The following is a 15,839-nucleotide window of genomic DNA, read 5'->3' on the forward strand; positions in this document are numbered from 1 at the left end:
CCGGGGCAGGGCGATCATATCATTGTCCAAACTGGGAGACTTTGAGAAGGACATGGAGTGTCAGTAACAGTCATGATGAGACGAGAGGCCCAGGACACACAGGACGGGACAGGACGCTCCCCCATCCACAGGGTTGTTGCTCGCAGGTTCTAGAGGGAAGTAACTAGGCTTGGCTTCACTTCTGTTTAGGTGGCTGCTACAGATAATGTTTAAGTACCTTCTGGGCACACATTTTCATCATATCATGATTTTCTTTGCCCCCGTAAACATTTACCAAAGTCTTTATAACGCACCTCTACTCTCCCAGTGACCCCCAACCACAGAGTACAGCAATGTCTAACAGGATGCTCAGACCAGAAGTACATAATCCATTATACTGATGTCTGAGCTTAGACTGAGTATCTGGGTAGCTAAACTGGGTCGGATATTTTCAGCTTTCCTCAGGCTTTCTGGTAAGAGGCAGGAAAAGCCAAAAAGAGCAGAGGCATTTCTTTGCAGTCACTCTGCATTCCCTGACAGATACACGTTCTCCCAAAGGGATGACACAGGGCAGGCTGAACAGCAGCAGTTCATTTAGTCCGGATTCTGGATTGTTTGGGGGAGTGGATCCTGGAAATACAAGTTGCTTGGGACCCTCTCAGTTTTCTGCCATCAGCAGAGGAAGTGTATTACAGTCAGACTTTACAATTATATTTCAGCAACCCCCTGCAGAACACACAGGTTTCCCATGGTCAGAAGTCAACCTGCTTTGAAATAGCAAAGACAGACTCTTCTTCGACACGAAATACAGAACATGGATTGAAGCACCAAGATGTACAAATAATTTAGAAAATACAGTTGTGTCTATACGCAGAGGTCCTTAAAGCAACAGATTCACACAACAAGCCAATTCTCATGTAATCTGTCCGGTATGGCCTGGCTTTTCAAATCCCACCCACCTTTTATAACCCATCTCGTGTTGAACACAGTCAAGTTTTGTATTAAAAAAAATACTTCAAAATTTAATAGGCGTGTGGATGAATAGGAAAAGAGAAAGGAATTATTGCGGGAGATTTGCCTGCAGGAAAGAGAATTTAGCAACATTGTGATTCAGATTATCAGGGAGAGGTTTTCACCAACCTGATCGCCCGAATGACAGTTTTCAGTGGTGGGGTGAGGTCCTCCACGGACACGTCACACTGGCATCCTTTGTCATCATACACGTCGTCGGTGCCAAGCGCCGTGTCAGCTGCAAGAAAAAAGGGCCAGTTAGGTAGCAGCATGGCGGCAATTTAAAACTTGTTACCGAATTGGTCTTACGTAGGGATGGCGGGGAATTCACAGACTCGGCTTAGAAATCAACACGTATAAGGTCGGCCAATTGTTTTTCCCAGTATTATTCTTTCTCCTTTTCCTACAACCTAACCGATTTCACGTGGTTTGACATGACTGCCTTTCTGAGCTGTTTTCCATGGGGACATGGGGCTGCTGACACACTTTCTTCCCGGTAGAGGTGATGGATTTGTGTCCATTCACTCATGCTCTTTTGCCCAGTTCTTTTGAAACTGACAGCGAGGGTTTAAATAACAGCTGTTTGGAGTTAGGAAAGCAGTTTTTGGACATTTAATGAACTGGCCTGTATATAGAGAGCTTGGAGCCCATGGCACTGACCCCAGTCGTCCAACACCCTGAACGAGTGTGCTAAGCATTCGGATCCAAGCACACGGACTCCCTGTCGGTTACTGGACATGGGCAGCCCAGGACAGAGCTTGCTGATGACAGCACTGCCAAGGCCGAGGGCAGATTCTCAGACTGGATAAGAAAATCAGTTTCCCGTAAACCGAGCAAAATAACTTTCGGCTTCACTGCAAAGTTTGACAAAAAGGCAGGGTTACAATAAACACCAAATTACTAAGAATTTATAAAATTAATAAGGAATAAGCATATCATTGCAACTTGGTTTTCAGTAACAGAATATTGAAAGCAGGTTAAAATTCCTGTAACGAGGAAAAGGTTAAATAAGTACTGGTAGGTTTATTTAATGGAATATTGAGAATCTGTTAAAAATGATGACTAATGACTGGAAACCTGTCACAATATATTATTAAAGAAACAATCTATATCTGGGATTAAGAATGATTTTATTTTTTTCTGCTTGGCTATATTTTCTAAAATCTCTGCAATGAACATGTATGATCCTGGTAATAAAGTAACAAAAGTGTACTCAGGAGAAAAGAGTTATGTAGCCTCCCAATACTACTGGAACCTCTTTATTTATTATTTTTATTTTTTATTTTGGCCGCACAGCTTGCGGGATCTCAGTTCCCTGCCGGAATCCTAACCAGTAGGCCACCTGGGAACTCCCCTATTTGAGCCTCTTTAAATGTTGACGTAACGAAGGGACTAAAACTACTTCCTGTCTCCTGCCCTGATTAGTGATCATCTACTACGTCATAAACGAAGGAGACTTTGCCATGGGCTGTCCTGGTTGGGTTACAGGTCCTGAAACGCTGTAGGAGGCCCGTGCACGGGAGCAGGGCTCACATCCGGGATGCAGTTGGGGGGCATCGCTCAGTTCAACGATTCACTGTGTGTTTACTCGGTTTATGGTGTGCTGGGAACAGGGGTGGTGTGGGGAAGAGATACAGATGGGTCTTCACAGCTCTCTGTCATGGTCTTTCTGGCCTTCTGACCCCAAGCCTCCTAAGTGGGTTCTCGAGAACCACCAACTCACAATAACAATCATAACAGCAACCACTCGCTGACATGTGTGCCAGGCGCTTAGACAAAGCTTCTGCACGTACTAATTTTCTTATTTACAGCAACTGTACAGGTTGGTGATGCTATGCCTGGTTTTTAGACGCTGATATCGAGGCTCCGAGAAGGTAAGCGTAATAATTAAACAGCATAAAAGTCAGGGTCCTTTTATTGTTGTGAGGTTAGTGGAAAACTTTTTCCACAGGTAGGTGCTGTCACGATAAGCACAAAAGTAAAGATAGTGAAACTATAATGTTCGCAAGTGGAGCGGGGAACGTCCCAAACGGCGACAAGACAGTTTTCTCCCTGCCCCCGTCCTGCTCCCCAGTAAGACCTGTCTCTCTGTCGCGGTTAGCATTAGGCTGGGCAGAGGATGGGAGACATTGTATCCAAAGCCATTTTATTAGGGACTTTCATTATACCACTTATAACTTGATTATTCAAGGCATAAATCAAGCTCTCAGTCTTTAAAAAAAGTTTTTTCTTTTTGTAAGTTTGGTCAGGGCAAACTAATAGGAAATACATCTTTGCTGCCATGTGTTGAAGCAAGGGCTGAGTTAGAGAATTTTCCCCCTTATTCCAAAGCCACAAAAATGGGGTAAATGCCATCTTTGTGTTTTGTAAGTATCTTGAGATGTCCATATTCTTTCCAGTGAGGTTAATGACAATGAACTGTTCTTCTCATGATTCCTAGAGGCTTAAAACCCGCATGACCTCTGAGGCACCTGGGCGGGGCTGAGCTTCCAGCCAAGGCTGGCTCTGTGCTCTCCGCTCTCTGATCACACTGCTGGCCCTCTGCCCTGGCATTTGGAGAATGTGGGTCATGGGAACAGGAGCTCACGTGAGCACCAATCTGCAAAAACCCAGTCCTGAAGGGCTGCGCGCCAGTGGCGTGCAGTGCTCCCCAAGCCGTGCTCCGTGTGGGCGAGCCTCTGTGTCTGGTAGGCTTGCCCTGTGCGTGCCCCGTCTGTGCTGGGAAGAAAGGAAGCTGAAAATACAGCCCTCTGTCTCCCCCAAGCCTCTCTGTCTCCTAGTAATTAGCTGTGTTCAAGATTTGCTTTCAAATACTTTGTTCCCCCGGTTTTGGAAACTGTATTCCATGGTTTTTGCAAAGAACCACCTGGACCTTACACGATAGAGAGGAGGTAAAGAGAAGATTCTGGAAACTTCTGCTATGTCCAAAGACCGTCTTCCTGTTCCCACTATAAATTTTGCCATCAAGATGCAGGTGTTTTCGAGAAAAATGACAGGTAGTTTCTGGTTCTTTCTCTTTGTCACCTGCTCTTACAGATTAGATTTCTTGACGAAATGATTACAATGGTTTTCAACCTTGGCTGCATGTTAGAATCACACCTCAGTACTCAGGATGGGCTGGAACCCAGGCCTCAGAGTGTTTACAAAAGCTCCCCAGAGGTGTCCATGTGCAGCCAAGAAGGACCACTGACTGGAAGTCGAAAACAGTGCCCCTGGTTTCCCCCATTGGAGCCGAGGCGTGTGTGTGTGTGACCAGTCTGCCATCGGACTTGGGCTCATCCCCATGTTTCCCCTCACATCACCAGTGTATTTTGCACAGTTTGAGACAATATAGGTGCTTCCCAAGACAAAAGGAAATAATCACATCATAAAAAACAGAAAAAGAAATCCCTTACAAGCTGGTGACCCGGGAACAGGTTTCATCATCTTATTGTTCGGCCTGGAGGCCTCGGCTTTCTGAATTCCAGCCACTGTTTTCCACCCCTCGGCCACCTGAGACCCGCTCTGCAGGCCGTGACCCTGTTCTCTTTCAACGGAGTCACTACTGTTCTTACACACAAGAGACTCACACGTTCAGAGACAGAAATAAAATCAAACTGTCAAAACCTAGCAGAGAACATTTGTTTGTCTGTGGAGGAAACGGTAATGGCCTGATGTTTGGTCACTAAGAGGAATTATAAAGGAGACAGCTGACCGCTTTGGTCATGAAGACAGAAAATGTTACCACCTGAAATGACCAAATTATAATGCAAAGAAAAGTCCTGATTAGGAAAAAACTGAAAGGTATAAAAAAGCTTAATATTTATAATGTATAAGAAGCTTATTTGAATGGATCACAATCCAAAATATTAGTGTATTATACAAATAAGTCAGTCAGGAAAGACCACCAGTAGCAAAAAATGATAGAAAACTTTTCAACCTAACTAGAAATTTAAAAAAAATTAAAATTATTTGAAAGTATGGACTTATACTTATTAAGTAGCAAAAGAATAATAACTAATACTAACAAAATTGAGGTGACTCTGGTATACTTTGACATTGCTAGTGACAATGTAAATCAGAACAAAGTTTTTTTTTTTTTTTTCATAATGTTTTTTTGTGTTTTTTTTTGACAGTTTTGCTTTATTTATTTACTTATGGCTGTGTTGGGTCTTCGTTTCCGTGTGAGGGCTTTCTCTAGTTGTGGCAAGCGGGGGCCACTCTTCATCGCGGTGCACGGGCCTCTCACTATCGCGGCCTCTCCTGTTGCAGAGCACAGGCTCCAGACGCGCAGGCTCAGTAATTGTGGCTCACGGGCCCAGCCGCTCCGCGGCACGTGGGATCTTCCCAGACCAGGGCTCGAACCCGTGTCTCCTGCATTGGCAGGCAGATTCTCAACCACTGCGCCACCAGGGAAGCCCAGAACAAAGTTTTATGGCAAGAAAAAGTTTAAAAAAATTTAAAATCAACAATCTTATAATTTTGTACCAGAAAAGTTATCTTTGGAAAATAATTTCAAAAAGAAAATAAAGATAGCTTAATGTAATAATTTTTATTGCATCATTGCTTATTGTAGAGAGATAGTTATATAAATTTCAATGTCCCAAAGTAGGAAACTGTAAATTATAGTATTTGACCATGCTGATGTACTACACAGCTACAAAAATGATAATTACGAAGAGTACATGGTAGTATGAAAGTATTTTTAAGTGTTCAGTAAAATTAAAATATGAAACCAAATACTCACGTTGATTAGAACTATATACCATGATATATAAAAAGAAAAGCAGCTAGAAGTAGAAAACCAGCTAGAAGTGAATATATAAAAATGAAATTAGCTGTATCAGGGCATGAGACTATAGATGATTTACATTACTTTTATTGGGTTGGCCGAAAAGTTCGTTCAGGTTTTTCCGTAAGATGTTCCTTAAGGAATTTAAAGATTTTTTTCCATCACAGAAAAATATGTTTTTTGAAACAGAGTATTTGAAAAATAGGAAAACAATTAGAACGAAGAAAATAAAATCTTCCCAAGTTGCACAACTTGAAGAACTACTGTAATATGTTTCGTATAGTAAAAATGTGAAAGCTACAAGTTCGCAATACATTTTAGGCATTTAAATGGACCACGTAATGATTCTATTCCACTGTGCTATAAGGAACACACATTAAAAATCCACTATCAATGGTGGTGATAACTAATTTATTACAACCTGTTATTAAGTATAATTGATTTTCCAATTCTGCTGCTGCTTGTCTTTCAATTACCTTTTCCCCACTATCATTTCCAATACCTTAAATATCATCTTAAATTTACAGTCTCCACTTCAGCCATGTGCTAGTTCAAAGGCATCTCCTTTAATCCAGCTGAGTTTACAATAACTGCCTGAATCCTGATGCAGCAGCATGATATTATTTTGCTACGTCCTTGTTTGGGGACTTTCCTTCTGTTCTGTGCTGGGTGCTGCTGTGTCCTCAAGACACTAATAAGAAACCCAGAAAAATACTCCAGATAATATATTTTTTGTTCTAGACTTTTGCCTTTTCAAATAGCTTTTATTTAACTTTGTTTTTCTCTCATTATGACAGTAATGCATGCTTCTCCTAGAAATTTTGAAAATTCGAATTTTAAATTAAATCATGGAGAATCAGTAAAGGTTTTTGTACTTCTAACACTCGGGCAAATCCTATTAAATTTAGGCCTCTTCCCTTCCAGTATCTTTCTTTGCATCAACTGATGTTTAACGTCAAAGTCAATTTCTCAACACCGATTAGAAGTTGTACATCTCTGGTTGCCATGGGGGGGACTTTGCTTTGATAGCTCAAAAGCCCTTATTCAGCCTCATCTTATTATATGGCTGTTTCATCTCATGCTCCAGCTACACCGGACGATGAACAGTTCCTCAAGGTGCTGTCTAAGCATTATTACCTTTGGCTACTCTCCCAAGGGCTACACTCTACACATCCCCTTTCCATTTTTTTTTTTCCTTTCTTTTTGTCTGGCAATCCGCGGGTGCTGAATTTGCAGTAGACAGATGATTATATGCATAGAGCACCACAAAAGCAAGAGCACCCCAAAATGAGAAGAACATCGGAATCTTTACAACAAATCACCTCCATTTCAGCATGCGTATAACTCTTGCGCCGTGATGAAAACTAGAATTTTATTTTGCGGTTTAGCAATTCCTGTTGATTTTGAGTTATCCAAAGCCAAGAGCATGAGGGCAGTAGGACAGAGTTCAGAGCCTCAGATCCAGCTTTCCAGACACAAACCTTTTGAGTCTGTGGTCTCCGGAAAATGCAGCCTAACCCCCAAGACTGACTCAGCCCTGTCCTCCTGTTCTGCATATGTATCTCTTATATTTGTTGTTTACAACCCCTTTCCTTGGCAGACAGTGAGCTGCGAGGGCAGGGACCACATCCTTCATCCACGCATCCATCTCCCCTGTATCTCCTCATGCATGGACCTACCACCCCCAGAGCCCTGACGGTGCACGTTTGCTTCATGAGTGAAGCATTTCCCCTTGACTTCAATAAAGTCTGGATGTAGGATTTTAGGACTGGATGTAGGACCTTCGTTCATTCAGTCCTTGTGCGTGAGATGGCTTACAAAGATGACCTGTAATTCAAAATATTACACTGCCAGACTGGAAATATTGTGCTCATTTTACACAAATGAAGGAGCTGCAGCTCGGAGTGAGGCTTTTAAAATGGGGCCAGAGCAGCCACCCTGGAGGAACTGCCTTGCATCCTGTTTTCTGACCCTGTGAACTGGGCCAAACTGCCAACATCCCAAGAAGTCAGCAAGAATGAGAAGACCGTGTTGAAGGGACTGATGAAAATGAACCTCTACCTGGTGACCACTTTGCCGGACTCATCAGTGAAGTGCAAATCCAACAGCTTTACTTATCAGCACCAGTGGACTCTTCTTAAGAGCAACCTGTCTCATCTTCCTCTTACTTGTTTCATTAAAAACCCTGATTCCCTCTCCTGTAATAGGGACACTATTTGTGTTTCTACCCCAATACATGTACCCCAAATTGCAATTCTTTGATCCCAAATAAATGCTTTTGCCTCTTGAATTGGTTTCCTGTTTTTTTTTAGGTTGATATCAGTGAGCTTAGATGACCTGCCCAAGATACAGGGTTATTAGGGTACAGCAGTCCTTTGAACACTGAGATCGCGCCTCCTTGTGCACAAATCTCCCCGTGTTTTGCAGAGTAAAAGCTCGAGTCTTCAGAAGGCCTGCAGGGCACTGTGTGCCGCCCCTTCTCCCACCTTCCCATCAGGGCTCCCCTCTCTCTGTTCCCTCCAGGCCCCCCGGCTGCTCTGTGCGCCGTGCACCTCTCTCCCTAGGGCTCCCTCTGGGGATGCTCCCTTCCAGACGGCCTGTGGGCTCCGTAGCAGCTGAGGCCTCTGCTCAGTGTCTGTTCTCCAAGAGAACGACCAGGACTCCCTTACCCAAGGCCAAGAGTGTCATCTTGTTCCCTGATGTATCTCAAGCGCCTGGAACAGAGTGCCTGGAACAGGGTAAGCAAACTAGTATTTACTCAGGGAACCAGTCAGGGTGAGTGATACCCATCCGCTCCATCTCTCTGATCGATCACAAAGTTTAATGCACTAGCTAACCTCTGGATTTGGCCTTATCGTTTTCTCTTTTACTGTTTTTTTTTTTGTTTGTTTGTATGTTTTGGTGATCTTTCATGACTAGATATATACTTTGAGATCTTACTGTGGAAAAAAGATCCAATTTTTCCTCAAAGTGTTTAATTTTTATAGGATTTAAAAATAGGATTTCCCCCCAGTGGTCCATGAAAATATTTAAGAGGCAAAATAAGTTTAAAGTAAAAGCATGAATAACTTCTATAGTAGAACTCAGGAAATACTTGTTGAATAAATATGGTACACTGCACTTTTACTTTTAGGTTGACACGCAACCTGTAGGTCCACTTTAAATTCTGGAGTCTGTAAGTTTACAATTAGTAAATAAGAGAAGAATTTTAACATCAGTACAAGAGCAGGAGGGCCCTCTACCCACATCCTCCGTATAAATATAATGAAGCCCATCCTGACTTCCTTTCCTCTTCAGGAACAATGTATACTAATGGAAATGTCAATATATTACAGTGAGATACAGTGTAACTTCATAAATCACTTTTGGATACTCACTCCCCTGTGCGTTTCCAAATGTGACCTTTAATCCAGTGCTTTCCAGTGTTAGCACAGCAGGGACAAAGGGTGAGATTTCAGTCATGTGACCATGGTTCACTCAGTTCTGAATCTTAGAAGGTTTGGAGGAAACAGCTTAAAAGTGAGTTCTCATTAAGAATTAGGAAACCATCTCACTGAATTCTGATAAAAACAAAATATAATGCTATAAGGAAATTTTTGATCCATCTGTGAACATTTTCTCATGAATTTTTTTTCTAGGCTGTAGAATTAAAATGCTATAGTACTAGGGAAAAAATTCTGAAAAATAAATATTTGTTTTTATTGAAAAAAAGCCCCAGTATTCATATCTGTGGCCTCTACTGGTTTCAAAATAAAACATCCTTTTGAGTTTTTAAAGCAATATTCTAGTTAAAGAGCTACTTTTAATATTTTGAACGGGTAATTGCATTTTCCGGTGTATTTTTACCAAAGTAGATGTAAATGTTAGCACAACTGAAGATTATAGATTGATAGAGACTGCATAACTCAGCTGTGCTTGCTGTTTATTTTATTTTTTGGTGTTGTGACATTCTCTATGTGGAGCAGAAAATTTGGGACCCAAAATACAGTTGTGGTACCCATAACAGAAATGAAGAGGTACAATCAAATACACTATCAGGGGAAGTGCAGCTGACCTTTTTTTTTTTTGCCAAAAAAGAGTTAGATCTAGATTATCCTGTGACTACCACATTCTAAAAAAGTGGCTCTATATACCATGAAAACTCCCTCAGCTCCTTAGGAGACTTTCACAGTCAAGAGAAAATATAACTGGCCTTTGACTGGACTTGACAACTTTGCTGTTGGCATGGCCTAGCATCAGTTTCCAAATCTGCTTGACTTTTAGACACAATAAGAAATACACTTGCTGTTGCGATCTAGCGTGCGCGCGCGCGCGCGCACACACACACACACACACACACACACACGATAGAAGCTGCCCTGTAGGTTAAGACGGTAGAATGAACATACACATCTAATCTTGATACCTCTGAAAAGCTCACTAAAACTATAGTGATGATACGTTTTAAAAAGACTTAAACACATAAAAGGATAGAACAGGAGGGCAGGCAGCAACAACATAATCTTGAAAGTAGGAAAGCAGCTGGGCAAGTGAGGTAGCCGACTGGCTGGCACCAGAGAGAAAACCCCAAGCCAAGGCTGGGAAAAGCCGAGAAACAACAAAATTCACACTTCAGATAAGTCAGGGCAGCACTCGGTCCCTGCGGGGCGACTCACTGGAGGGAGGTTGTGTGCACCCTGCCTGCAGCCTTGGGCAGGACTCCGCTCCTTTTCCAGCAGGGTTCTGGCTGTGGGGCTTCGGACGAGGGGTCCTCAGGCATGGGTTCCAAGTGACCATATACAGCTTGAATGCTGAGAACCCACTAGCGCCCGGTCACCATCTCAACAATGGCAGCAGGACCTGTACCTCCAGGTAGGAGTCTGGAGAAGACCTCTCTGGGAGCCTGACCGGCCCAAGAAGAAACAGCTGAAGGTCCTGACCCCAGAGGTTTCCCAGGAAACGGCTGACCCAGATCCACCCATGGGGAAGGTCAAGCTGACCGCCCCTGGCCACATGCTCAGAAGTTCCAGTCACCCTTGTCGGATCCCATACTTCTCTGCGAGGAGACACCCAAAGTTTACTAAATGCCTGAGGAAATCGTCCAGTACAAAGAGATCAAAAGCAACCCAAAAGGAAGCAAAAGAAAACACTGTTATTAACATCTTCACAGAGATAAAGCAAGGTCCTACATCCGTGCAGCAAAAACAGAAGCTAAAATAGAGGGACACAGTAAACAATCACAACGACAATAAAGAACCTTAGAAGTGATAGGTTTGGAGGATAAAGTTGGCCAGAACTCCCCAAAAACAGAACAAAAAGACAAAGAGGTAGAAAATGGGAGAAAAAAGAAGAAAGTCAGATGGCCGGTCCCCAAGCCCTGCCTCTAAATAATGAATTTCCATGAGACAACAGAGAAAATGAAGGGAGGAGGTCATTTAAAAAAAAAAAACACAACAAAACATTCTAGAACAGAAGGTCACAAATTACCAGTTTGAAATGACCCCTTGAGTCCCCACTATAGTAGATAAAAATACATCTGTGCCCAGGAAAATCATTATGAAAATTCACAACACTGGGGACAAAAGTGGATCGTATGAAGTTCCATATGTAGGACAGGCAACATCACACCGTTGGTTACGTACAAACATCAGGATGGCTTTGGACTTAACAATCCTGAAAACAAGCACACCAGGGTACAATGCTTTCAAAATTCCAAAGTGACGTGATTTCTGGTCTGAAATTGTATACCAAGCCAACCTATCAAGCAACATGAAGATGGAAAAAAGCCATTTTCTGACATGCAAGATCTCCAAAAAAATTTGCTTTCCTTGTACTCTTCCTCAGGAGTGTTCTGGAGGCCGCACCCCATCAAAATGGGGACGTAAATCAAGACAGAGGACGACCCGGCGCAGGAGACATGGCTCAAGATGAGGGTGAAGGAAACCCTGGGTGGTCGCCGTGCACCAGGCGGAGACGCTTCCGTCCATGTAGGACTGGCGTGACCCATGCGCAGGCAGGTTGTTGGAGGTCAGCAATATGCCTTCCATCACAGGGGCTAAATCATGAAAGACAAAACCATACGCCCCTGTAGGCTGGGAAGGCAATCTAGAACATCAAAACGAAGCCAGAAGCTGATGTCTGTGCAGCAGGCTTGCTGAGCAGCCGGCCCGGCTGAGAGGAGGGGGGCGTCTCCAAGAAACACCACCATGGAACTGGATCATTGAACTGACACAACTGACCTTGTGAACAGTTTTACTGACAGATTATTGCAAGATGTGGGAAGAATTATGAAAGCAACAACAGCAAGAAATAGGCATTTATTTACTACCGGAAAAACAAACAGTAGTAATACAATGTAATACGTATAGGTATAATGTAGACCCTGAATTCTGACTTATCAAAAAATTACAAAACCTAGATTAGAAGGATGGGAGGGTCTGCAGAAGGTAAACAGTGAAAAAAGAGCTAAATCTTCATTTACTAGAATTTTAAGTTAATAGAAAATGTTCAGAATTGATTAATCAGAAGTTAGCCGTATGCATATACTATTGAAAAAATAGACATTGGTTAAGTATCAGAAGAAACAACAGAAAAATAGAAATGGTTGCTTCTGGAAAGAAATCGTGGGGGGTGGAGTGGGAGAGCTGAGGCAGGGAAACATCATATTCTGATATAAAGAGTTCATATTATTTCACTTTTTATTTATTATTTTCAATTAAACTTTCAGTTTTGTTAGTTGTAACTACAAATTCAAATTTGTAATTGTGGAATCATATGCAGTTGCAAGAAATAATACCGAGGTCCTGTGTACCCTTTATTCAGCTTCCCCCAGTGATAATACCTTGCAAAGCTACAGCACAGTGTCACGGCCAGGGTGTTAACACTGATACAGTCCAGATACGGAATGTTTCCATCGCCACCAGGAGTTCCCATGTTGTCCTTCAACAGCCACACTCCTTCCTCCCATCCCCTACCCGCCATGACTCCTGGCAACCAATAATCTCATTTCCATTTCTATAATTTTGTCATTTGGAGAATGTTATATAAATGGAATCATATAGTACGCAACCTTTTCAAATTGGCTTCTTTTCCACTCAGCATAATTCCCTCAAGATTCAGCCAAGCTGTGCATATCAATAGCTTGTTCACCTTTGCTGCTGAATAGTACCCCTGGTACATGTGTACCAGAGTCTGTCTAACCGATTCACCAACTGAATGACATCTGGGTTGTTTCCAGTTTCTAGTTATTATGAATAAAAGAGGCTATGAACACTTGTGTACAGGTTTTCTATGAACGAAAATTTTCATTTCTCTGGGATAAATGCCCAAGAATACGATTTCTTAGTCATGCTTAGTTTTATAAGAAACCACCAAACTGTTTTCCCGACTGACTGTATTATTCTACATTCCCACCAGCAACGGAAAAGAAATCGTTTCTCTGCATTCTCCCCAGCATTTTGTGTTGTCATTGCTTTTTATTTTGGTTATTCTGATAGGTGTGTAGTGATATCTCCTGTGGTATCAGTTGGCATTTTCCTAATAGCAAATGAATTTAAACATCTTTTCATGTGCTTATTTGACATCTGTGTACCCTCTCCAGTGAAATGTCTGTTTTTATCTTTTGACCATTTTATAATTCAAATTTTTTTTTTTTAACTCTTGAGTCTTATCTTTGTTGGACATGTGGTTTGCAGACCTTTTCCCTCAGCCTGCAACTTGTCTTTTCATCCTCTTAACAAGGTACTTTGCAGAGCAGACGTTTTAAATTTTCATGAAGTCCACTTTGTCAATTTTCCTTTCATGGATCGTGCTCTTGGTGCTGAATCTAAGAACTTTTTGCTTAGCTCCGGATCCTGAAGATTTTCTCTTACGTTTTTTCTAACAGTTTTATAGCTTTATGTTTTTACATCTATGATTCATTTTGTGTTCATCTTTATTATTTGACTTTTAAAACTAGGCAAATGTATTACTTTGGTAAAATACGAATTCTTTGAAAAAAATCTAAAAGGCTCATGAAATAATCCTGACTCCCACTACTTGTGATGCAGTCTGTTTCCTATTCTGTCCTGCCTCATCCCATCTACCCCACACCTCCCACCTTGTGAGTTTGATTTCACGACACTCTACTGTAGATTGAAAAGGACTATAGACAGTCTCTTCTGCCTGGTGCAACCCCCATTTTTACTTCTCTTCATTATTTCTTCTTTTCTAACTTCTCCATCATCAGTTCTCTCTCAGATGTTTAAAAAAATCACCCACTGCTCTTTGGCACGAAAGATAAAAACTCTTTTTTTGTCCCTTTCACGCCCTTCCCCGCCAGGTGGCACACAGAAATGCGCGTAGTCTGCAGCCCACGTCTCATAAGGGCAGGCAGTGGGTGGGCTCCACACCGGCTGAGATAAGTTACAGCCTGGGAAAACGAGGGTTACTCTCATCGCTTTCTCTTTGAAGTTTCTAAGTCACCTCAGAAATAGGACACTGCATCCGTATTCTTCACCAAACTACATCCTTGATAACTTCCTAAAATATGATTTATCTCAAATTTCAGTGCAAACGTAGCACACGGCTGATTACTCCCAGGCAGGTAAAATATACCACACACAGTGCCTGCCGACCACGGGAAACCTGGTTGTTGGAATTCAGTCAAAATGGTAATCTAACCGTGTTTAGCAAACACACTAACCAGCGCCCTCGCAATTTGGAAAACCAGATTTTTATTTTTTTTGTTCTCAGTCTTGCTAATTAGCAACATTCAGAAATACTAATTCACACTAATGAGGAATCTATTATGTAAGACACTACTGCACTTGAGCACTTTCTCTGTAAGACCAAAGACCCCACTCACGCTGACTGAGTAGATAATTCATGCACTATCAGCATCTTAACTTATGTTAATTATGATGTGAATTTCTCTAAGATTCTCTATTAGGGATTGTCAATTAACCTTACTTGCTGGCTAGCAGAAATGCTGGCAAAAATTCATGGATGGTTCCTGACACTTAATTAAAAGGAGTCTTTCTGTTTTGAGCGATGATATGAAGCATTGGAGAGTGTTCAAAAATAACTGACATGGTCTCTATGCTAAAATTGCTGATCACACCATAACAATGCCTAGTAACTGCCTAGTAAAATACTTAAAAAATTATTTTGAATCGCACAGGTTACTATTGATATATTCACCATCTTTATTCAAAAGGGAACATTGGAGTATGTTTTATACTTCTTTTAAAATTATTGCAACAATAAGGCAATACAGGAGTTTAATTATCTTCTTAAAAACCACTCAAATATCCAGTTTATTGACTATCTCAACATTCAGTGATTCAGCAATAAACACTTTTAATAATATCACACTCTGGGCTTCAGTGATGCATCTCATTTGTGTGGGGGGCTTTTTACAATCCCAAAGCAATTTCTATAAAGAGGTGCAATGAACTGACTCCTGACTAAATAAATATTAAATCATTTATTTGGTCATTATCTGTTAATTATCCATTCGCGATAAATATTTTCTCAGCAACTATTATGTGCCATGTACTGTGCTGTCATATGGTAAATCAATGCCTCTCTTCCAGAACAAACGCATTATTTCTGTCACCTTTAATAAAGGCAATGATCCATGATAAAAAATAGTCTGAGATATAATAAGGATAACTTCATTCTTTCTGTGATTATATAAATTATTTACCAGGAAGACTCCTAAAACTCACTCTAAGGAATAAAGAAAGAAAGTTTGTGTGAACATATAGCTTTTAAACTTCCATTCACCGTTGACAGAAATTGCCATCGAGTGCTGGAAGAAAGGAAGATGAAAACATGCAAATTAATCAAGCCCAGGACTTTAACTCATTAAAATTAACGCAGAAATTAGCATTAATAAATTAACAAATAATAACAATACATTCAATGTACTGAGTACCTGTTCTGTGCCAGGCAAGAATATTACACACATTACATCTCACTAGTGCACAAACAATCCTATTAGGGAGGTTTTATTCGTGCTACTTTATTCTATTTCATTTCTTTGGCCGCATGGCAAGGCTTGTGGGATCATAGTCCCCTAACCAGGGGCCCTCAGCAGTGAAAGCGCGGAGTCGAG

The 15,839-nt window shown here is 41.5% G+C and overlaps 1 protein-coding gene across 5 annotated transcripts in view; it reads right to left on the reverse strand.

Annotated features, from left to right (window-relative positions):
* KCNQ5 (potassium voltage-gated channel subfamily Q member 5) overlaps positions 1-15,839 on the reverse strand; it is a 583,808-nt gene that overhangs the window by 24,048 nt on the left and 543,921 nt on the right. For all 5 annotated transcript variants that reach the window (XM_060168259.1, XM_060168258.1, XM_060168257.1 and 2 more), the window contains one exon: positions 1,120-1,228. In XM_060168259.1, coding sequence (XP_060024242.1) covers positions 1,120-1,228 — 109 coding nt within the window. The remainder of the gene's footprint in view (positions 1-1,119; positions 1,229-15,839) is intronic.

Source organism: Lagenorhynchus albirostris, chromosome 12 (assembly GCF_949774975.1).
Source record: "Lagenorhynchus albirostris chromosome 12, mLagAlb1.1, whole genome shotgun sequence".
Lineage (NCBI taxonomy): Eukaryota > Metazoa > Chordata > Mammalia > Artiodactyla > Delphinidae > Lagenorhynchus > Lagenorhynchus albirostris.